We start from the raw sequence: 21,774 nt of genomic DNA, 5'->3' as shown, positions 1-21,774 counted from the left end.
CGACCTCCGCAATAGGCACAGAGAAGTGGCCGTCTAGGGCAGGAGAGCTGCCAGCCTGGCCACCCAGGAGCAGGTTTGCATGAAAATCAGGGTGGTCCAGTGAGACCCCCGACCCTGAGCCCTGAGCTTAGAACATAAGAACATAAGAATGGTCGTACTGGGTCAGACCAAAGGTCCATCTAGCCCAGTAGCCTGTCTGCCGACAGTGGCCAACACTAGGTACCCAGGAGGGGATGGACCGAAGACAGTGACCAAGCCATTTGTCTCATGCCGTCCATCTCCAGCCTTCCACAAACAGAGGCCAGGGACACCATTTCTACCCTCTGGCTAATACCACTCCATGGACCCAACCTCCATGAATTTATCTAACTTCTCTTTAAACTCTGTTCTAGTTCTAGCCTTCACAGCCTCCTGCAGCAAGGAGTTCCACAGGTTGACTATTTGCTTTGTGAAGAACAACTTTCTGTTATTAGTTTGAAGTCTGCTACCCATTCATTTCATTTGGTGTCCTCTAGTCCTTCTATTATGGGAACCAATGAAGAACGTTTCTGTATGCACCCTCTCCACACCACTCATGCTTTTATAGACCTCTAATATATCTCCCCTTGGTCTCCTCTTTTCTAAGCTGAGAAGTCCAAGTCTCTTTAGCCTCTCTTCATATGGGACCTGTTCCAAACCCCTGATCATTTTAGTTGGCCTCCCCTCTCCCACCTTCTCTCTTCCCGTCTCCCACCTCCTTTTCCCAGTCTCCCCGAGTTTCGTTCAATAAAGAGAGTTTCTATTTTTGAACACACGTGTCCTTTATTTTGTACATCAGGAAGGGGGCTAGAGAGGGGTAAGTGGAAGGAGTTGAGGAGGAATGGGGTACGAGCCCCCAATGGGGAGGACTGGGGTGGCTCTGCGGGCTCCTTGGGGTGGAAGCTCTCCTGCAGCCCCCCGATTGACACCCCCCCCGGATGGCAGCCTGCGGCAAGTGCAGCCGGGTTGATGGCCAAGTGCTGTGATGTGCCGAGTGTGGGCACTCAGGGCATTCCAAGCCAGGACTGCTTTGCAAGCGGGGAACCCCTGAGAACTGTCTGTCCAGGGTGGGGGTCAGGTCCCTTTAAGCACAGCCCTCGGCTAGCCTGAGACAGCAGCTCCACACTCTAAGTCCTAATCTGATGCCCTGCCGGCACTGTTTCCGGACATCCTTAACCTCGGTTCAGGATCCACTCAATGTGGACATGCTAGTTCGACGAACTAGTTATTAGTTCTAGCTGCACTAGTTCGAATTAGCTTAATTCGAATTAACTAATTCGAATTAAGTTAGTTCGAATTAGTGCTGTAGTGTAGACATACCCTCTGTTTTCCCACTTCCCCAGGTAGGTATTTTAGTTTTAAGAATGCCCAATAAAGATCTTGCAGATGTTTGTCTCCTTCTGTAGGACTGGAGCAAACCCACTTGTATCTTACCTTTAGGAGGAGTTCTTGAACAAACCGACTCGCAGACAGACGGACAGATGCACATTTCTAAAATATAGAGACAGAAGACTAGCAGATTTACCTGACATTGCTTGGGTCCGTAACTCAGGAATTCCATCAAGTGTATTTTATTCCTTCATCCCTATAAATCATTCGCTATGTTTTAACACAAAAGAGCGCTAATCAATTTGGTTTCCAAATACGTTTTCTTCTAGTTTTCAAACCTTAAGCTTTGATTTAGCTGGGCCAAAGCTGAGCACTACTCCAAGTTTCTTGGTTTCATCTCTTTTCTGTAAGGCTTATTGAGAAGCGATCCTGTTTCAGGTTCTTCCTATTTTTCTGGCTCATCTTGGTTCGGTTTCTTTCAACATTCACTGAGTGAGATCAACCTAGGGGCCTGGACTTGATTTGGTGATTCTGTTTCTTTGCTGTTTTGTCTTATGAGAAGCAATCCCATTCCAGGCACATCCCGTTTGCCTGGCGCAACCCAACCCTGACCTCGCTTTTAGTTACGAGCAGCGGACGCTGCCTGCCAAATTTGGTGATCTTAGCTCAGACAATTTAGGAGGAGTTCTTCACCAAGCAGAGAAACTCTCAACTCTATAGCAGATTGTGATCTTGCAAATAAAACAGGCCAAATTAAGAAAGGTTACGAAAGACTGAAACCCACTGTTCTGGCTAAATGTGTATATGCAGTTGTGAAATTGTGTTCATACAAATCCGGGGCGGGCAGAGACCTCTGGAGTCATCGAGTCCAGCCCCCTGACCAACGCAGGACCAGCCCCAACTCAATCTTCCAGCTGTGCTGCAGGCCTTTATTACAGATACTCACTCCTCCTGGGCCCCCCGAACCCGGGATGCGAGTGAGCAACGGATTAACCCAGGTTCACCCTGATATCTTAGCGAGGATGTAAATACGCGGATCCATTGCATCACTCATCGAATCCACAATCATCACCCTGTGATGAATAGATTGAGACCTGCCCCCTTCACACCGTTTGAATTGACTCAGGCTGTTCTCGCACCACAAAACTCCTTCAATCGGCAGCTACAAGCGGGAACGGGGATGTGACCCCGAGCCCTGGTCCCCAGTAGGGAGTTATTTCGGAACAAGCCCCCTTCTTTCGAAGGCAATAGCGGAACGTCCACACGCCCGAGTCCGTCACGTTGAAATCTGCTCTCCGGATCTCCTCGGGGAAGAAGGCTCGTTTCAAAATCGTTATTTCGAAACAGTCCACACTCCCACTATTGCGAAATAACGACTCCCCAGACTCACTCGCACTCTACTCCCCTGCGCTGCCTGGGGCTCTGAGTGACCGCAGGGCCTGCGGGGGTTTGCTGCTGGTCCCTGGGGAGCCAGCTCAGGCCGGAGAGGCAGGGGGCCCAGCAGGCCCACGGTCCCAGGCTGCCCCCCAGAGGCCCTGTCCCACTCGTTTGGAAACAGTGGCTGTTGCTTGCGTGGTGGTTTGTGTCAGACTGTCCGGTGTTCATTTCTGTTTATGGTTTTCACAGCAGCTGGGGGCGGAGTGTGTAGAAGACACAGAGCTAAAGGGAGTGAACTCACCACACAGGCAGGGGACAGATTCTCGGAAGCTTTGCTCGGCAAACACCCCATCAGAGGCTCTCTCTGCGCTGGCTCCGTGGTTCCCCAACCTGCTACTCTGGTGAGTTGAGACAAGGACAGAGGACCCCTGGTTGGGTCTAAAGAGGAATTTCCATGTTAAGGCCTCCTAGAAGCCATAGATTTTTGCTGTTGTCAAAGGAAACCTGTGGGACTCCCTGCCTCTGGCTTTCAGTAGAGTTACTCTCTGGAATTCCTTTCCACTGGCTTTCAGTGGGTTAACCTGTGGGACTCCCTGCCTCTGGCTTTCAGTAGAGTTACTCTCTGGAATTCCTTTCCACTGGCTTTCAGTGGGTTAACCTGTGGGACTCCCTGCCACTGGCACTCCATGGGGTTAATCCGTGGAACTTCCTGCCACTGGTGTTCAGTGGGGTTAAGCTGTGGAACTCCCCACCACTGGCATTCAGTGGGGTTATCATGGGGACTGAGTAGTTTTCAAGTGAGATGTGTGGTGTGGACGACACTTTCTCCCATTTTACCCTAAGCAGATGAGGTGTTTTCTATTTACCAAACTCTACCCAGAGGTAGGGCTGGAACCTGGGATTCCTGGCTCCCAGGCCCTCTAACCATTAGGTCTTTCTGCCCTGCACAGGGGATGCCAATCTAACAAGGGTATGGGGATGCTGTGCCAGACAACCCCAAAGGTCCCTGGTGCATGGCACAGCTCATAGCACCTCTGAGGGCTGAAAACAGCTCGGTGGATTGAGGCTTCCTGTGTGAGAAGTGGGGAGGGAGCAGCAGCGGCCCGCAGAGGAGCCCAAGGGATGGGCTGTGGGATGAATGGATTTTTTCTCCTCGCTGCAGGGAGTTCCGCAGGCACCAGCTCCTGCAGGCAGTGCTCACCACGGCCAATTCCCACTTGCTTGGGCCAGTGAGTCCCCGCACTGGAGACAGATCCAGCACCCCCGGTGGGGAAAGGCCGGGCCTCCTATTCCCTTCCCCTCTGAGTCAGCTTGTCCCCTCCCCGTCCCCATCACAGTCATTGGTGGTCTTAGTGTTGACCTGTACTAAGACTGTCTCTCCCGTCCCCAACTTTCCACTCTCCTAAGGCATTCATCTCCCCCTACTGGCTGTAGCGGTATCTTGCAGCGGTGAGTTCCACTGGGTTTGCCCAGAAACTGGGACTGCCAGCCTGGAAAACCTAGAGAAATTCCAGAGGACCAGAGGGTGTCCTGGTGCATTCCTTGCCCACTTGGTTATTTCTCCCAACCTCTTCCTCCAAGCCCCTGTCTCATCTTCTGTTGCCTTGTCTAATCTCTCTTATGTGTCTCCCCAGGGCATAATGGAGCAAGGCAACGGGACCCTCCCGTCTGTAACCTGGGCAAATTCTAGCCAGTCCCTAGCACCCACGAATGACGTTCAGCTGGTCTCAGCAGGGTTGCTGTTCTCCATCTTCCTGGTGGGTGTGGTGGGGAACGGTCTGTACCTGTGGGTGCTGGGGTGGAAGATGAGGAGGACGGTGACCACGCTCTGGTTCCTCCACCTGGTCTCCTGTTCTCTCCTCTTCACCCTGCAGATCCCCTTCTTCATCGTCTACACCCTAATGGGTTTCCACTGGGTCCTCGGCACGGCCATGTGCAAACTCATCAGTGCCTGCACCCACTTGGTCATGTTCTCCTCCGTCTTCCTCCTCGCCCTCATCAGCCTGGACCGCTATTCCATCATCTGCCGCCCTTTCTGGTCCCAGCATCACCGCACCGTGCGCTGGGCCTGGAAGCTGGTTGCAGGGGCGTGGCTGGTCTCCTTGGCCCTCAGTGCTCCCTACCTGGCTTTCCAAGAGACCAGCATATTGGAGGATGGCAGAGTCGCTTGTGGAAATTATTACAATGTCTCCAGAGACCAGGGTGGAGATGCCTGGAAGGAGCACATACACCTCGTGCTGTTCATGAGCCGGCTCCTGCTGGGCTTCCTGCTGCCCCTCTGCGTCATTGCAGGATTCTATGTCCGGATGGGCCTGACAATGAAGGAGAAGGGGCTGGCCCGGAGTGGGAAGCCCTTCAAAGTCATGGTGGCAGCGGTGGTGTCCTTCTTCTTCGGCTGGCTGCCCTACCACCTCTACTACGGCCTGACGCTCTTCAAAGAGGAGCCGAAGTCACTGACTGATGCTTTAGAGCTCATTTGTGTCATCATGTTCTGCATCAACTTCTGCTTCACACCCGTCCTCTACCTCTTTGTGGGGCAGACGTTCCAGCAGGTCCTCAGGGCATCCCTGATCTCTGTGATCAAAGCAGCGTTTTACGAGGATCTCGACAGCAATGGGTTGGGACCCAATTCCACTGGGAGGAACCAGAGAGAAACTGACGGCACGGAAGTATAGAAAAAACTTGGGGCTGGGCTAGTTCTTGCTACCTAGTGACATTAGTTTCATGCGATTCTAGGTATTTCGACATTTTCTAGCTTGAATAGTTCCTTGGGTCTGGATTCAGAGTTGGCTCTAGATAGTCTTGTGTTCTAAGCACCTTGGCACATCCTAATCCCCCTAGAATCTGGAGGGTTCTAGATCCTGGAATCTCGTGTATTACGGGGACTGACAGATCCCTCTTTGGTTCTAGAATGATTTTGGGCCATGTGCGTAAGTAGTTTTAAACTTTATATGCTCCCATGAGTTCTATATTAAACTAACTCTAGAACTGTGTGTCATTTTAGATGCCAAAATGTGTTCAAACTGCATAAACTCCCATGTATTCCAGATACATCACTGTACACCGATCCCCCAAGGATTCCAACTTTCATTGTATGTCAGAGCCTGCTGGAGTCGCTTGGGTTCTAGATTTCTGGATAGTGCCAGGACCTCAGACTCTGTAACTGGTTTGAAACAGTCTGCTCCCAGCCCTGAGCTCCCTCCCACACTCAGAACCCCTTGCCCCCACCCTCACCCCGAGAATGTGCTATGTGCCACCGTACGGCAGTGACATGTCCCACGTAACAAAATTCATGCTGCAGCTGGGTGTGAAAAATCAGAAGAGTGATTAGAGCAAGGTGGGGCTTGGAGCAACGTTCCTTCTCATCTTTCCCAGCCATGTGCAGATTGTTCCCATCCATGTGTGGAATGAATGTTGCTCTATGCGCCGGGGTATGTGCACCACCAGGAGAAACACCTCGCTGTGGGGCAGTGTTGGAATCTCTCCTGAGAGGCCCGGCTTCCAGGGGACACTGGCTTGGAGCCAGAACTCCTGGGCTGTGCCTTGGCGGTGGCAGGGGAGCGGTGTAGCTCTTGCTGTGACTCTCCCAGCACAGGCGGAGGGTGAACTCTGCTAGAAGCCCCCCCTGCAACACCGTCCTCCCGCTGCTTTCTCGGTGACACTCGTCTTGTGCCATCTCTGCTGCAGTGAGATGGGCCTGGACGTCTCGTTTGCAAGCCGGTGGCAGGACACGTCCACACACGCGGCTGGAGGCCGAGCTGGGTCCCACGGTGCTGCTGTCCACCAGCTTGCTGGGGTCTACAAAAGGGCTGGTCCTAGATTAGCCCAGGAGGCTGCTGAGGCCATGAGGAGAGGCAGGATGTGCACAGGCCAAGGCTGGCTTGAAAAACAGCTGAGGAGGGATCTGGGCTCCGGGCCGGCTCCGGGAGCTGCTGAGGGGGAAGCTGAGTTCCAGGAACTGCCGTGACCATCTGACGTGTGCAGAGCTGTTTGGGAAATGCTGTGATGGGAACTGAGATGGGCCCTGGTCCTTCCGCCCAGCTCGGAAGGGGAAGTGAACATCACACAGAGGTGGGACCCGACCTTGCACGGAGCTGAGCTGCACCACACCAGGGAGAGCTCCAGCAGCCCAACCAAATCCCCCTCCCGCAGCGCCAGGCACCAGAGGAAGCAGACAGATAAGTGAATCCAACTTTTAAGTGGCCACTCCTGCCGCCCGGCCCGGCAGTGTGTTCAGGGAGGCAGCACATGGCCAGCTCCTCCCAACTCGCTGCTCCGCTCTCACCCCATCCTGGCACCCCCCTAGCGTGTTGCCCAGGGACAACTTCCTCCCCCACCCCGCTCTCCCCCATTACACCTCTGATGTAGGACTTCTGAGTTCCTAGCAGCACCAGTGAGTGTACTGGCTGGAGACCGCCCCGGACCATGACCTTGGCTCAGATGGTCGGCCAGCCCTTTGCTCCAAGCGTCAGTTTGCAAAGCTGTTGCTCCAGACAGGAGAAGCAGGCTGAGGAATTGGCACTAGGGTCTCCATCACTCGGTAGTGTACAGCAATAATCAGTCTAGAGTAATAATCAGTCTAGTGCAGTAGTTGGTCTAGAGCAATAATCGGACTAGGGCAGTAATCAGCCTAGGGCAGGGCTTCTTGCAACTAATTTTGGTGGCTCCAGGGTGCAATTTTTCTCAAAGACTTTAGGAAAACCAGAGAAATATGCACACCTACATGGCCACATCATTGCCATTTATTTATGTAGAGGCTGTTGCAAGACTCAGGCTTTTTCTGTACTTTCCTGGAAGGTCGACTCAAGAAACACCACTCCATCGTCGTTAATTGCACAGCAGGAGTCGATGTGCCTTAATTTCACCTATGGTGCAATCTCCACAGGTGGAGGTGGACGGGTGCTAATACTCCTGTTGACCTCCCTGACGCTCTGTGAATTGAGGACCAAGGGTTAGAACACAGCGGGAGACCGAAGGCAAACACGATCCTGGAGAAGGCTACTGATCTGGTGCCACTGATAACCAACTGAAAAATTGGAGAGACCTAGAACATATGGAATTATGGAGCGAGCAGGGACTCTAGAACCCAGGGACACTGCAGGGTTTATAATCAGTGAGATACCTAGAACCCACCAGGTTTCAGAAATATCAGGGTTCTAGGAACAAATAAGTCGCCAAGTTTTCAGCTCTTCCTAAGTCTGGGCAACTTTTTAGTTCTCAACTTCTAACCTGTGTGTTCCACTAGTGTCTACGTTCTCCTGGGTTTCCACTGAGTCTTCGGCATGGCCACGTGCTAACTACTCTACACCTGCATCTCTCGAGCCATGTTCTCCTGTGTCTTCCTGCTCACCCTCATCAGCCTGGACCGCTACATCCTCACTCACCATCCCATCTGGTCTCAGAACTACCGCACCTTTTGCTGGGCTGGAAAGCTGGCTGTGGATGTGTGGCTGGTCTCCTTTGCTCTCAGTGCTCCCTACCTGGCTTTCTGGGAGACCCGCATGGTGGAAGGGGGCAGGATCGCCTGCATCAACAACTATGCTCTTTCCGAAGACTGAAACAGAGCTGAGATGCTGGATCTGGGGAGACAGATCCATCTGGCCATCTTTGTGATCTGGTTTCTGCTGGGCTTCCTGCTGCCCTTCTGCACTATGGCAGGATGCTACAGCCGGGTGGGGTTGAAGATGAAGGAGAAGAGGCTGGGTTGGGCTGGCAAGCTTTCAGTGTGATGGTGGCCGCAGTGGCTTCCTTCTTCCTTGGCTGGCTGCCCTACCGTGGATTGAAGCTCTACAGGAATGTACCAGAGTCGGTGACAGGTGCCGTCTTGGTCATTTACACTGTCACATCCTGCTTCAATGCTTGTTTCACCCCCATCCTCTACCTGTTTGTGGGGGAGACATTCTGGTAGCTCAGTGGTCCCCAACGCGGTGCCCGCAGGCGCCATGGCGCCCACCGGGGCACTTATGTGCACCCGCCAGGTGCCGGCTCTAGGCACCAGCAAACCAAGCACATGCTTGGCGTGGCACATTGCCAGGGGCAGCATTCTGGCCGCCCCTGAGAGAGGGCGGAGAACTCCTGAATTCCTAACCCTTACCGCCTGACGTGGGCCTCCCTGTGCCCACCCCAGGCAGCGGGCGGGGCAGTGGAGCAAGTGATGGGCCAGCAATGAGCCACCCTGGGCAAGCTGGGTGCGTGATTGGCTGAGGCGCCATGACATCATGGTTCCAGGGCTGCCTTCCTCCGGCACCAGGGAGAAAAGTGCGCCCTCTAGTGAGCGCGAGAGGGCGTCGCGGCGGGGCGGCCCCGGCAGGAGCACTGGCCACGCGCCACTCCAGTTGCCTTCCCGGCGCAGCTTCCAGTGCCCAGCACCCAGCAGCAGCGGAGCGGGAAATGCCCGAGGGAGCCTCCCATCCATGAAGCAGACTCCGGCGCCCGGGGATAATTTGCGCTCTTCTGACTGGCACCAGCCAGCTCAGCCCGACGTGCAGGGGGGCGCAGCAGCCCGGTCTGGTTGGTCTGGCGGTGAGGCTCTGCTGGAGGGGGCCTCGCCTGCCCCGGCTCAGAGATTTGGGGGGTGGAGGGGAGAGGTGTCCCTGGCCTTGCCCTTTATGTTTCCCGGCTGTGTCCACGTGCATCCGCAGGGGGACCTGTGCCACTTTCACCCTTTCCTCAGGGTGCGCCGAAGTTTCTGCACGTGCTGGGAGGAGGGGACAGGAGGGTTTGGTGGGGAGCGGGAAAAGAGATGGAGTTCGGTCAGTGGGGGGACGTGGGAGAGGGGTGCGGACTGGGTCAAGGGGGGAGGGAAGAGGAGAGGAGTGATGGGGTTTGGCTGGGAGGGAAGACAGGGCACAGGGTGGATCATGTGGAGGATAGAAGGGGGGGGCAGACTGCGTCCAGTCACTGGGGGGTAGAGTTTGCCTGGGAGGGGAGAGGAGGTGGAAACTGAGTTTGGTGAGTGGCGGTTGGGGGGTCGGCATGTGGGTGGAGGGGAGACAGGACGTAGGCTGGGTTTGGCCGGAGGGCGCGGTGGGAGTCAAAGAGCTGCAAGGTGAAAGGGGCGCTTTCCTCAGTGCCTGTCCTGCAGCAGTGTGCAAGGTGGGGGAGGAGAACGGTGTGTGGACAAACCTTTTTTTGCTTGAGACGGTAAAAAACCTAGAGCTGGCCCTGCTCGCAAGGCACGTGCGGCCCCACCCCCAGACGTGCGGCATACACACGGCCCCGCCCCCAGTGCCCGGCGCACGTGCAGCCCCACCCCCAGGCGCCCAGCAGCCCCAAAAGGTTGAGGACCACTGTGGTAGCTCTTCAGGATGTCTCTTCTCACCCTGGTCAAGGAGCCGTTTGTCGAACTCGAGAGCAGTGCCTGTGTGTCCAGTGTAAGACAAGGGTCAGAATTCTAGACCACTTAAGACGGAATGATCTGAATTTCCCTGAAGTTGAAAATTTGGCATCCCCCATTCATCGTTAGATCCCCAATGTTCCTAAGTCCTAGTGGGTTCCAGGTGTCTCAATGTTCATAAATCCAGAGTGTTCCTGGATTCCAGATTCACAGCTATCTCCAGATTCCCCCGGGTTCTAGATCTATCAGTATTTCCAATCTCAGACAGTCATCAGTGGCACCCTTCAATGGCACCAGAGCTCTCACTGTTCTATCCTGAGTCACTTGGTTTCTCCATCACTAGCTGGCTCTGGAATCTCATTCATTCGAAGTCTCTCATTGTGTTCAAACTCCATGTCCTTGGGTTTTAGATTCCTGACCAGATCCAGGACATCAGAGTCTAGTTCAAACCACATAGAATCTAACCAGTTCCAGATTGGTGGCTAGAAGGTTAATTGTGGTTCTAGATTTCCAAATGGTTGAAAAATCCTGACACAGGATATTTGTAGGATTAACCTATGGGATGCAATGCAGAGGGCTGGACTGATGTCAGAGGGTGACTTACAGTCAATGAGATGAGACGTTCCCTATTTATAATGCTCAATCTCTGTCCCTGGTCAGAGTCAGGTTCCTGCCCAGGAGTCTTGATTCCCAACCACCCTCCTCCTCTGCTCTAACCACTAGGCTCCCCAGTCCTTGGCTAGGAGTTGCATCATTTGTGGGTCATCCTGTGTTGTGAGCTGGGGATCTCTCCAGGCTGTGAGACACCCCTCTGCCCCCATGAAAGGACTTCAGCAAGTCACAGGCCCTGCCTCTCCTTGGGCTCTGTGTGAATCCGTGAGGTGCTGGTCAAGCATTGGGGGTAGCAAAGCAGGGAGGTTGGAAGCCAGGATCTTACAGACCAGATGGGGCAGAGCATGTAACAGGCCAGCCCCCTGCGGCGATGCTGACAGATGGGGAGCAAATCCCACTTCATTGTCTCTGTGTTAAGCCACAATGCTGGAGTCCCTCAGTCTCAGACCGTGTCCACACGGGGGCGCCGTGTAGCACTCCAGGTCTCAGGCCAAAGGGAAATAAAACGCTTCCCTTCCCAGAGCCAGTGTCTGTGGGCGTGTGTGCCGGGGGGGGGAGGGGGAGCACTCCCCTCCTGCGAGCACCCCCACAGCGGCCCTGCTTCAATCTTTAAAAAGCCTTGCGGCTGTTCACCCCTCCAGCCCAGTCCCACGCCGCAGGGGTGTTCACAGCCCCCTGCCGGGCTGGACGTCTAATAGGGCCCAGCCCGGTGCCCTCTGCCAGGTGTCCGACTCCAGTCCAGGTTCCATCTCTTTCCCCTCTGAGGAGGAGAGCGGAGCCACCAGGGTTTCTCCTCCTGGAGACAGTGACCCGGCAGCTCCCCACTCCGAGCTGTGTCTGGTTCCACCAGCCCTTTTAACCATCTCCCTTCAGGACTGGACTGCAACTGAGCAGACCTGAGCCTGCAGATTCTCTTATAGTCCTCCCCAGTTCCTGATTGGCCAGTTACTCCAGGGCCTCTCTAGCCTCCTGGAGGACCTCTCTATGGCCTTAGCGCCTAGCCCCAGTACACCCCAGTACAGTGTGTGGCTGGGTAGAGTAGGCCCTGTGATTTCTTGCTAGAAGCCTCGTGGCTTTGCCTCAGAAAAGCTCAAGGAAATGGATCCTCCAAGCTGCCTCAAGTGGCTGTGAGGCAAGCAGCCAATGGGAGAGCTGCAGACAGCAGCCAATGGGGGCCAAGCAGGCCCATATAAAAGGTGCTGCAGTGCAGAGCACAGGAGGGTTTCTCCCTGGAGCTGGATAGGGGTGGTTGGAAGCAACAGGACCTTGGACAGAGCAGTGCTGCTGGGGATGGTGAGATGCGGATCCCGGCTGAGGAACATGCTGGGGCCACAGGGAATTGTAGCCACGACTGGGTGTGTGGAACGCAACTAGGCAGGTGGCTGAGGTCTATAGGGCCCTGGGCTGGGGTTTGGCGCAGTGGGGGGACCTGGATTCTACCCCCCCATGAGGACTTTGGATGAACTTGAAAAGAGGGAAACGAACTCTGTTACTGGCCCCCAGGAGGGCAGAGGCCTGACAGGACCTGAGAGGGCGAAGGCCTCACCCCAGGGAGGGAGCAAATGGAGGGGGGAGCCCAGAGGGGCTGGAGCCCACCAGACGGGCGCTGTGCTGGGCCTTGTGGGACAGATTGCTCAGCGAGCCTGGGACTGGGCTGCAGACGGACGTTCCAGAGGGGCTGAGACTGGCCCCCGTTAGCTGCAGAACCAGGCCAGGGTCTGACAGGCTCACAAGGCTGTTCCTTACTCTGGCATGATGAATGCAGAAGTGGGGGCCCCCAAAACACCCCCTAACCTGATCTCCACAGGCTTTGGTACAAAACGTCCCCGCACAATCCTAATACCTGGACTTTGGGGAATCCGCTGCCACCATCAAGTATTTTTGAACCCACAACCAGGGGTGGACACTTGAACCCAACCCCAGGGGCATCCCAACCTCCTTTCCCCAAAGAGCTTGAAAAAGAAAAGAGAAAACACACCCTGCAGTCTGCGGTTGCTGTCCCTAGCCAGGTGCATGAGTCTCCAGGACACAGAAGTGAACCAATACCAGGTTAAATTAAAATAAAGAAAGAACTTTTAATATCAAAATAATATCAGAATTGCAAGGATAGTTGGAATGGCTAGATGGTAAGAGCCACCAATTAATATACTCGGGGGGGAGGGGGGGAGAGCCTATGGGCTCAGGACTTGGTCACAAAAGAGAGGAAAACCAATTCCTAACAGCACAGACATCAGATCCAAATTCCCAAACCAGAAAACACTAAACCCTGACAGATTTATCTAGACTTTACCCAACTTACACGTTATGACGAGTCTTTTTCTTGGAGAGAGACATGTCTTCTGTCTCCCTCGGAATCTAGAGAGCAACTTGTCTCAGAGTCAAAGGAGGGAAAACCCCAAAATTCCTTTGTCTTGGTTTGAAATTCCTTTCTGCATTTCTATTGTCTGTCTGCTACCTGGCTAGGCACAGGGACAAAGTTAACCCCTAGGGTATGTCTAAACTTGCGGCCTAATTCGAACTAGGACTGCAGATGTAGGCATTGGGAATTGCAAATCAAGCCCGGGATTTAACCATCACCTGCTGTTGTCCAGCAAGGGTGCTACAGCGCAATGAGGCCACATCGAGGGAATCACTCAGTCCTGCCAGGGGACTCAGGGACACCCCCAGACAGGCCTTGTGATCCGTGTCCTCCAGGCACATGCGCTACAGGAATGGAATTACACCCAGGGGTCCCAGGCTCCACCAGCCCCCTACCCCACCTGTGTTGCAGGCCCCCACGGCACTGAAAACCTGAGGACACTGATGGAAAGAACAGGCAGAGGCAGTGGAGGAAGAAGGCACCTTTATTGCAGATACTCGCTCTGCCTGGACCCCCCAATCCGGGCTGCAAGTGAGCAATGGACCAACCCAGGTTCACCTTGATGTCTTAGCGGGGATGTAAATACGCGGATCCATTGCGTCACTCTTGATTCCCTAATTCACTCATGTGAGCGCCTGTCGAATCCCCAATCATCACCCTCACCCAGTGATGAACAGACTTAGACCCGCCCCCTTCACACCGTTTGAAGAAGTTTCAAAGTGTGAGAACAACCTGAGTCAACTCAATCGGCAGCTACAAGGGAGAAGGGGGACGTGACGCTGAACCCTGGTCCCCACTAGGAAGTTATTTCGGAAGAAGCCCCCTTCTTTCGAAGGCATAAGTGGAACATCCCGAGCCCGAGCCCGTCACGTCAAAATCTGCTCTCCGGCTCTCCTCAGGGAAGGAGGCTCATTTCGAACTCGTTATTTTGAAACAGCAGCACCGGGGCGTCCACACTCCGGCTATTGCGAAATAACAACTCCCCGGACTCACTCGAACTCTCTACTCCCCTGCGCTGCCTGGGGCTCTGAGTGACCGCAGGGCCTGCGGGGGTTTGCTGCTGGTCCCTAGCAAAGCCTGGGAAGCCAGCTCAGGCTGGAGAGGCAGGGGGCCCAGCATACCCACGGTCCCAGGCTGCCACCCAGGGGCCCTGTCCCATGTGTTTGGAAACAGTGGCTGTTGCTTGCGTGGTGGTTTGTGTCAGACTGTCCGGTGTTCATTTCTGTTTATGGTTTGCACAGCAGCTGGGGGCGGAGTGTGTAGAAGACACAGAGCAAAGGGGAGTGAACTCACCACACAGGCAGGGGACAGACTCTCGGATGCTTTGCTGGGCAAACACACCCCATCAGAGGCTCTCTCTGCGCTGGCTCCGTGGCTCCGCAAACTGCTACTCTGGTGAGTTGAGACAAGGACAGAGGGCCCCTGGTTGGGTCTAAAGGGGAATTTCCATGATAAGGCCTCCTAAGACCTGGTTTTTTTTTTGCTGTTGTCAAAGGAAACCAGTGGGATTCCTTGCCGCTGGCTTGGAGCAAGATCAGTCTGTGGAACTCCCTGCCACTGGCTTTCAGCGGGGTTAGTCTCTGGGATTCCTTACCACTGGCTTTCAGTGGGGTTAGTCTTGGGACTCCCTGCCAGTGGTGCTCAGTGGGGTTAAGGTGTGGAACTTCCTGCCACTAGTGTTCAGCATGGGTTAACCTGTGGAACTCCTATGCACTAGTGCTTTAGAGGATTAACTCGTGGAACTCCCTGCCACTGGCATTCAGTGGACTTATCATTGGGCCTGGGAGTCAGAGTTTGCAAGTGTCTCACATTTCAGCAAATTCTCCCACTACCTAGGATTTCTGACCTGCCGCCTCCGCCCCTTCCCAGAGGTAAGGTTGGAACCTGGGAGTCCTGGCTGCCAGGCCCTCTAACCATTAGACAATTCTGCCCCATTGAAGGGAGACCAACCTTACAGTCTGTGGGGATGCCATGCAAGAGAACCCCAAGGTCCGATTTACTGCACGGCTTGCAGCACCACTGAGGACTAGAAACAGCTCAGTGTATTGAGGCTTCCTGTGTGAGAAGTGGGGAGGGAAGCCTCCTGTCTATTCTCAGAAGTCAGCGTGCAGCAGCAGCTGGCAGAGGAGCCCAAGGGACGGGGTGTGGGACAAATGGATTTTTTCCTGTTGCTGCAGGGAGTTCCATGGGTACCAGCTCCAGCACTCAGGACGTTACCACGGCCAATTCCCACCTGTTTGGGCCAGTGAGTCATAGAATCTTGGATTCATAGAACCATAGAGCTGGAGGAGACCTCAGCAGGTCATCAAGTCCAGCCCCCTGCCCTAGGCAGGACCAATCCCAACTAAATCAACCCGGCCAGGGCTTTGTCAAGCCGAGACTTTAAAATCTTGAGGGCTGGAGATTCCACCCCCTCCCTAGGGAACCCAGCCCAGTGCTTCACCATCCTCCTAGGGAAATAGTTTTTCCTAATATCCAACCTAGTCCTCCCCCACTTCCACTTGTGTCTCCTCACTGGAGACAGATCCAGCGCCCTCTGGTGCGAAAGGGCCCTGCATCCCATTCCCCATCCTTCTGAGTCAGCCTGTCCCCGCCCCGTCACAGTCACATGACGTTCTTAGTGCTGACCTGTTCTACCACTGTCTCCTCCCTCCTTCCACACTACTAAAGCATACAGCTCCCCCTGTTGGTTGTAGCACTATCTTGTGGCAGTGAGTTCCACTGGCTCTGCTCAGAAATTGGGACTGACAGCCCAGATACTGGGTGTCCTGGTGCATTCCTTGTCTGCTCTGTTATTTCTCCCAACCTCTTTTTCCACGCTCCTGTCTCATCTTCCGTTTCCCTGTCTAATCCCTCTTGTGACTCTCCCCAGGCCATGATGGAGCAAGGCAACGGGACCCTCCCACCTGTAACCTGGACAAATTCCAGCCAGTCCCCCGTACCCACGAAGGATGTTCAGCTGGCCTCAGCCGGGCTTCTGTTCCCCACTGTCCTGGTGGGTCTTGTGGGGAACGGTCTGTACCTGTGGGTGTTGGGGTGGAAGATGAAGAGGACGGTGACCACGCTCTGGTTCCTCCATCTGGTTTCCTGTTCTCTCCTCTTCACCCTGCTGATCCCCTTCTTCATCATCTACATCCTGATGGGTTTCCACTGGGTCCTTGGCACGGCCATGTGCAAACTCATCAGTGCCTGCATCCACCTGGGCATGTTCTCCTCCGTCTTCCTCCTCGCCCTCATCAGCCTGGACCGCTACACCGGCACCTGCCACCCTGTCTGGTCCCAGCATCATCGCACCGTGCGCAAGGCCAAGAAGCTGGTTGCAGGGGCGTGGCTGGTCTCCTTATCCCTCAGTGCTCCCTATCTGGCTTTCCAGGAGACCAGATTGTTGGGGAACGGCAGAGTCACTTGCACAAATTATTACACTGGCACTGGAGACCAGGGTGGAGATGCCTGGAAGGAGCACATGTACCTCGTGCTGTTCATGAGCCGGCTCCTGCTGGGCTTCCTTCTGCCCCTCTGCGTCATTGCAGGATGCTACGTCCGGATGGGCCTGACAATGAAGGAGAAGGGACTGGCCCGCAGCGGGAAGCCCTTCAAAGTCATGGTGGCAGCAGTGGTGTCCTTCGTCTTCGGCTGGCTGCCCTACCACCTCTACTATGGCCTGATGCTCTTCATTGAGGGGCCCAAGTCATTAACTGCCACCTTCCAGCTCATTTGTGTCATCATGTTCTGTGCCAACATCTGCTTCACACCCATCCTCTACCTCTTTGTGGGGCAGACGTTCCAGCAGGTCTTCAGAGCATCCCTGATCTCTCTGGTCAGAGCAGCATTTTACGAGGATCTCGACAGCGATGGGTTGGGGCCTCATTCCCATGGGAGGACCCAGCGAGAAACTGACTGCATGGAAGTATAGAAAAAACTTGGGGCTGGGCAAGTTCTAGACACCTGCTGACCTTAGCTTTATGGGGTTCTAGGTATTGCAATCATTCCTTAGGGTCTAGATTAGAACAATAAATCAGAGAGCTGGAATAGACCTTAGGAGGTCATCAAGTCCAGCCGCCTGCTCAACGTAGGACCAATCTCAACTAGATTTCTGACTGGCTATAGATTTATAGCAGGCTCTAAACAGTCTTGTGTTCTAGGCACGTTGGCGTATCCTTACCCCCTTAGTGTCCTGAAGGTTCTGGATTCCTGTTTGGTTCTAGAATGGTTTTCGGCCATCTGCATAAGTAGTTTAAAACTCTTTATGCTCCTGTGAGTTCTATATTAAACTGACTCTAGGACCGCAAGTTGTTTTAGATGTCAAAATGCTTTTGAACTGTATAGCTCTCCTGTATTCCGGATACATCACTGTGGGCAGATCCCCCAAGGATTCCAACTTTCATACTGTGTCACAGCCTGGTAGAGTCGCTTGGGTTCTCGATTCCTGGGACGTGCCAGAACCTCACACTCTGGAACTGGTTTGAAACTCTTTGCCCCAGCCCTGAGCCCCCTCCCCCACTCAGAACAACTTGTCCCCACCCTCACCCCTTGTCGCCACGTTTAGCCAGAGAGTTTGCTGCAATCCCCATATGGTGGTGACGTGTCCCAGGAAACAAAATTCATGCCGCAGTTGGGTGTGAAAAATTGGCAGAGTGGTCAGAGCAAGGCAGGGCTTGGAGCAACATTCCCTCTCATATTATCCAGCCATGTGCAGATTGTTCCCATCCATGTGCGGAATACATTTTCCAATGTGCGCTGGGGCATGTGCACCACCAGGAGAAACACAAACCTCGCTGTGGGGCAGTGTTGGAATCTCTCTGGAGAAGCCCGGCTTCCAGGGGACACTGGGTTGGAGCCAGAACTCCTGGGCTGTGCCTTGGCGGTGGCCGGGGAGCGCTGTAGCTCTTGCTGTGACACCTCCAGCACAGGTGGAGGGTGAACTCTGTAAGGACCCCCCCACTTCCACTTTTGCGATGACACTGGTCTTGTGCAACCCCCTGCTGCAGCGAGATGGGCCCGGAAGTCTCTTTGGGAAGCAGGCAGAGGGATACGTCCACATGCACGGCTGCAGGCCGAGCTGGGTCCCACAGTGTCGCTGGCCGCCTGCTTGCTGGGATCTGCAAAGGGGCTGGTCCTAGGTCAGCCAGGGAGGCTGCTGAGGCTGTGGGGAGAGGCGGGATGTGTGCAGCCCAACCAAATCCCCCTCCCGCAAAGCCAGGAACCATAGGAGTTATTTCGGAACAAGCCCCCTTCTTTCGAAGGCATAAGTGGAACATCCACGAGCCCATCACATCGAAATCTGTTCTCTAGCTCTCCTCAGGGAAGGAGGCTCATTTCAAACTCGTTATTTTGAAACAGCAGCACCAGGGCGTCCACACTCCGGCTATTGCGAAATAACGACTGCCCAGACTCACTCAAACTCTCTACTCCCCAGAACTGCCTGGGGCTCTGAGTGACCGCAGGGCCTGCGGGGGTTTGCTGCTGGTCACTAGCAAAGCCTGGGAAGCCAGCTCAGGCTGGAGAGGCAGGGGGCCCAGCATACCCACGGTCCCAGGCTGCCCCCCTGGGGCCCTGTCTCACGTGTTTGGAAACAGTGGCTGTTGCTTGCGTGGTGGTTTGTGTCAGACTGTCCGGTGTTCAGTTCTGTTTATGGTTTGCACAGCAGCTGGGGGCGGGGCGTGTAGAAGACACAGAGCAAAGGGGAGTGAACTCACCACACAGGCAGGGGACAGACTCTCGGATGCTTTGCTGGGCAAACACCCCATCAGAGGCTCTCTCTGCGCTGGCTCCGTGGGTCCGCAGCTTGCTACCCTGGTGAGTTGAGAAAAGGACAGAGGGCCCCTGGTTGGGTCTAAAGGGGAATTTCCATGATAAGGCCTCCTAGGATCTGTGGTTTTTTGCTGTTGTCAGGGGAAACCAGTGGGATTCCTTGCCACTAGCTTGCAGCAAGATCAGTCTGTGGAACTCCCTGCCACTGGCTTTCAGCGGGGTTAGTCTCTGTGATTACTTACCACTGGCTTTCAGTGGGGTTAGTCTTGGGACTCCCTGCCAGTGGTGCTCAGTGGGGTTAAGGTGTGGAACTTCCTGCCACTAGTGTTCAGCATGGGTTAACCTGTGGAACTCCTATGCACTAGCGCTTTTGGGGGTTAACTCGTGGAACTCCCTGCCACTGGCATTCAGTGGACTTATCATTGGTCCTGGGAGTCAGAGTTTGCAAGTGAGATGTGTGTTGTGTGAGTGGCAGTGTCTCACATTTCAGCAAATTCTCCCACTACCTAGGATTTCTGACCTGCCGCCTCCGCCCCTTCCCAGAGGTAAGGTTGGAACCTGGGAGTCCTGGCTGCCAGGCCCTCTAACCATTAGACAATTCTGCCCCATAGAAGGGAGACCAACCTTACAGTCTGTGGGGATGCCATGCAAGAGAACCCCAAGGTCCGATTTACTGCACGGCTCGCAGCACCACTGAGGACTAGAAATAGCTCGGTGTATTGAGGCTTCCTGTGTGAGAAGTGGGGAGGGAAGCCTCCTGTCTATTCTCAGAAGTCAGCGTGCAGCAGCAGCAGGCAGAGGAGCCCAAGGGACGGGGTGTGGGACAAATGGATTTTTTCCTGTTGCTGCAGGGAGTTCCATGGGTACCAGCTCCAGCACTCAGGGCGTTACCACGGCCAGTTCCCACCTGTTTGGGCCAGTGAGTCATAGAATCTTGGATTCATAGAACCATAGAGCTGGAGGAGACCTCAGCAGGTCATCAAGTCCAGCCCCCTGCCCTAGGCAGGACCAATCCCAACTAAATCAACCCGGCCAGGGCTTTGTCAAGCCGAGACTTTAAAATCTTGAGGGCTGGAGATTCCACCCCCTCCCTAGGGAACCCAGCCCAGTGCTTCACCGTCCTCCTAGGGAAAGAGTTTTTCCTAATATCCAACCTAGTCCTCCCCCACTGCCACTTGTGTCTCCTCACTGGAGACAGATCCAGCGCCCTCTGGTGCGAAAGGGCCCTGCATCCCATTCCCCATCCTTCTGAGTCAGCCTGTCCCCGCCCCGTCACAGTCACATGACGTTCTTAGTGCTGACCTGTTCTACCACTGTCTCCTCCCTCCTTGCACACTACTAAAGCATAAAGCTCCCCCTGTTGGTTGTAGCACTATCTTGTGGAAGTGAGTTCCACTGGCTCTGCTCAGAAATTGGGACTGACAGCCCAGATACTGGGTGTCCTGGTGCATTCCTTGTCTGCTCTGTTATTTCTCCCAACCTCTTTTTCCACGCTCCTGTCTCATCTTCTGTTTCCCTGTCTAATATCTCTTGTGACTCTCCCCAGGCCATGATGGAGCAAGGCAACGGGACCTTCCCACCTGTCACCTGGACAAATTCTAGCCAGTCCCCCATACCCACGAAGGATGTTCAGCTGGCCTCAGCTGGGCTTCTGTTCCCCACTGTCCTGGTGGGTCTTGTGGGGAACGGTCTGTACCTGTGGGTGTTGGGGTGGAAGATGAAGAGGACGGTGACCACGCTCTGGTTCCTCCATCTGGTTTCCTGTTCTCTCCTCTTCATCCTGCTGATCCCCTTCTTCATCATCTACATCCTGATGGGTTTCCATTGGGCCTTCGGCACGGCCATGTGCAAACTCTTCAGTGCCTGCACCCAACTGGGCATGTTTTCTTCAGTCTTCCTCCTCGCCCTCATCAGCCTGGACCGCTACACCTTCACCTGCCACCCTGTCTGGTCCCAGCATCACCGCACCGTGCGCCAGGCCAAGAAGCTGGTTGCAGGGGCGTGGCTGGTCTCCTTGGCCCTCAGTGCTCCCTACCTGGCTTTCCAGGAGACCAGATTGTTGGGGGATGGTAGAGTTGCTTGTACAAATTATTACACTGGCACTGGAGACCAGGCTGGAGATGCCTGGAAGGAGCACATACACCTTGTGCTGTTCATGAGCCGGCTCCTGCTGGGCTTCCTGCTGCCCCTCTGCGTCATTGCAGGATGCTACGTCCGGATGGGCCTGACAATGAAGGAGAAGGGACTGGCCAGGAGCGGGAAACCCTTCAAAGTCATGGTGGCAGCGGTGGTGTCCTTCGTCTTCGGCTGGCTGCCCTACCACCTCTACTACGGCCTGATGCTCTTCACTGAGGGGCCCAAGTCATTAACTGCCACCTTCCAGCTCCTTGGTGTCATCATGTTCTGCGCCAACGTCTGCTTCACGCCCGTCCTCTACCTCTTTGTGGGGCAGACGTTCCAGCAGGTCCTCAGGGCGTCCCTGCTCTCTGTGATCAAAGCAGCGTTTTACGAGGATCTCGACAGCGATGGGTTGGGGCCTCATTCCCATGGGAGGACCCAGCGAGAAACTGACTGCATGGAAGTATAGAAAAAACTTGGGGCTGGGCAAGTTCTAGACACCTGCTGACCTTAGCTTTATGGGGTTCTAGGTATTGCAATCATTCCTTAGGGTCTAGATTAGAACAATAAATCAGAGAGCTGGAATAGACCTTAGGAGGTCATCAAGTCCAGCCGCCTGCTCAACGCAGGACCAATCTCAACTAGATTTCTGACTGGCTATAGATTTATAGCAGGCTCTAAACAGTGTTCTAGGCCCGTTGGCGTATCCTTACCCCCTTAGTGTCCTGAATGTTCTGGATTCCTGTTTGGTTCTAGAATGGTTTTCGGCCATCTGCATAAGTAGTTTTAAACTCTTTATGCTCCTGTGAGTTCTATATTAAACTGACTCTAGGACCGCAAGTTGTTTTAGATGTCAAAATGCTTTTGAACTGTA

General features: G+C 54.4%; 2 protein-coding genes and 2 pseudogenes across 2 annotated transcripts; all 4 read left to right on the top strand.

Annotated features, from left to right (window-relative positions):
• The first annotated feature begins 4,361 nt into the window (after positions 1-4,361).
• LOC142819645 (putative G-protein coupled receptor 33) lies at positions 4,362-5,664 on the top strand. The gene has a single exon (XM_075908036.1). The coding sequence runs from the start codon at positions 4,365-4,367 to the stop codon at positions 5,397-5,399; it is 1,035 nt and encodes a 344-aa protein (XP_075764151.1). The 5' UTR covers positions 4,362-4,364; the 3' UTR covers positions 5,400-5,664.
• Positions 5,665-5,965: 301 nt separating this feature from the next.
• Positions 5,966-8,632, top strand: LOC142819695 (putative G-protein coupled receptor 33; annotated as a pseudogene).
• Positions 8,633-15,748: 7,116 nt separating this feature from the next.
• Positions 15,749-17,311, top strand: LOC102457658 (putative G-protein coupled receptor 33). Its single transcript, XM_075907819.1, has one exon. The coding sequence runs from the start codon at positions 15,907-15,909 to the stop codon at positions 16,942-16,944; it is 1,038 nt and encodes a 345-aa protein (XP_075763934.1). The 5' UTR covers positions 15,749-15,906; the 3' UTR covers positions 16,945-17,311.
• Positions 17,312-20,334: 3,023 nt separating this feature from the next.
• Positions 20,335-21,397, top strand: LOC142819694 (putative G-protein coupled receptor 33; annotated as a pseudogene).
• Positions 21,398-21,774: the final 377 nt, after the last annotated feature.

Source organism: Pelodiscus sinensis, chromosome 24, assembly GCF_049634645.1.
Source record: "Pelodiscus sinensis isolate JC-2024 chromosome 24, ASM4963464v1, whole genome shotgun sequence".
Classification (NCBI taxonomy): Eukaryota; Metazoa; Chordata; order Testudines; family Trionychidae; genus Pelodiscus; species Pelodiscus sinensis.
Note: the sequence above shows the minus strand (reverse complement) of the source record. Positions and strands in the feature narration are given on the sequence as shown.

What these genes read in the sequence shown, in the direction of transcription:
- LOC142819645 (XM_075908036.1), top strand. Translation starts at nt 4,365, where the DNA reads ATGGAGCAAGGCAACGGGACCCTCCCGTCTGTAACCTGGGCAAATTCT.
- LOC102457658 (XM_075907819.1), top strand. Translation starts at nt 15,907, where the DNA reads ATGATGGAGCAAGGCAACGGGACCCTCCCACCTGTAACCTGGACAAAT.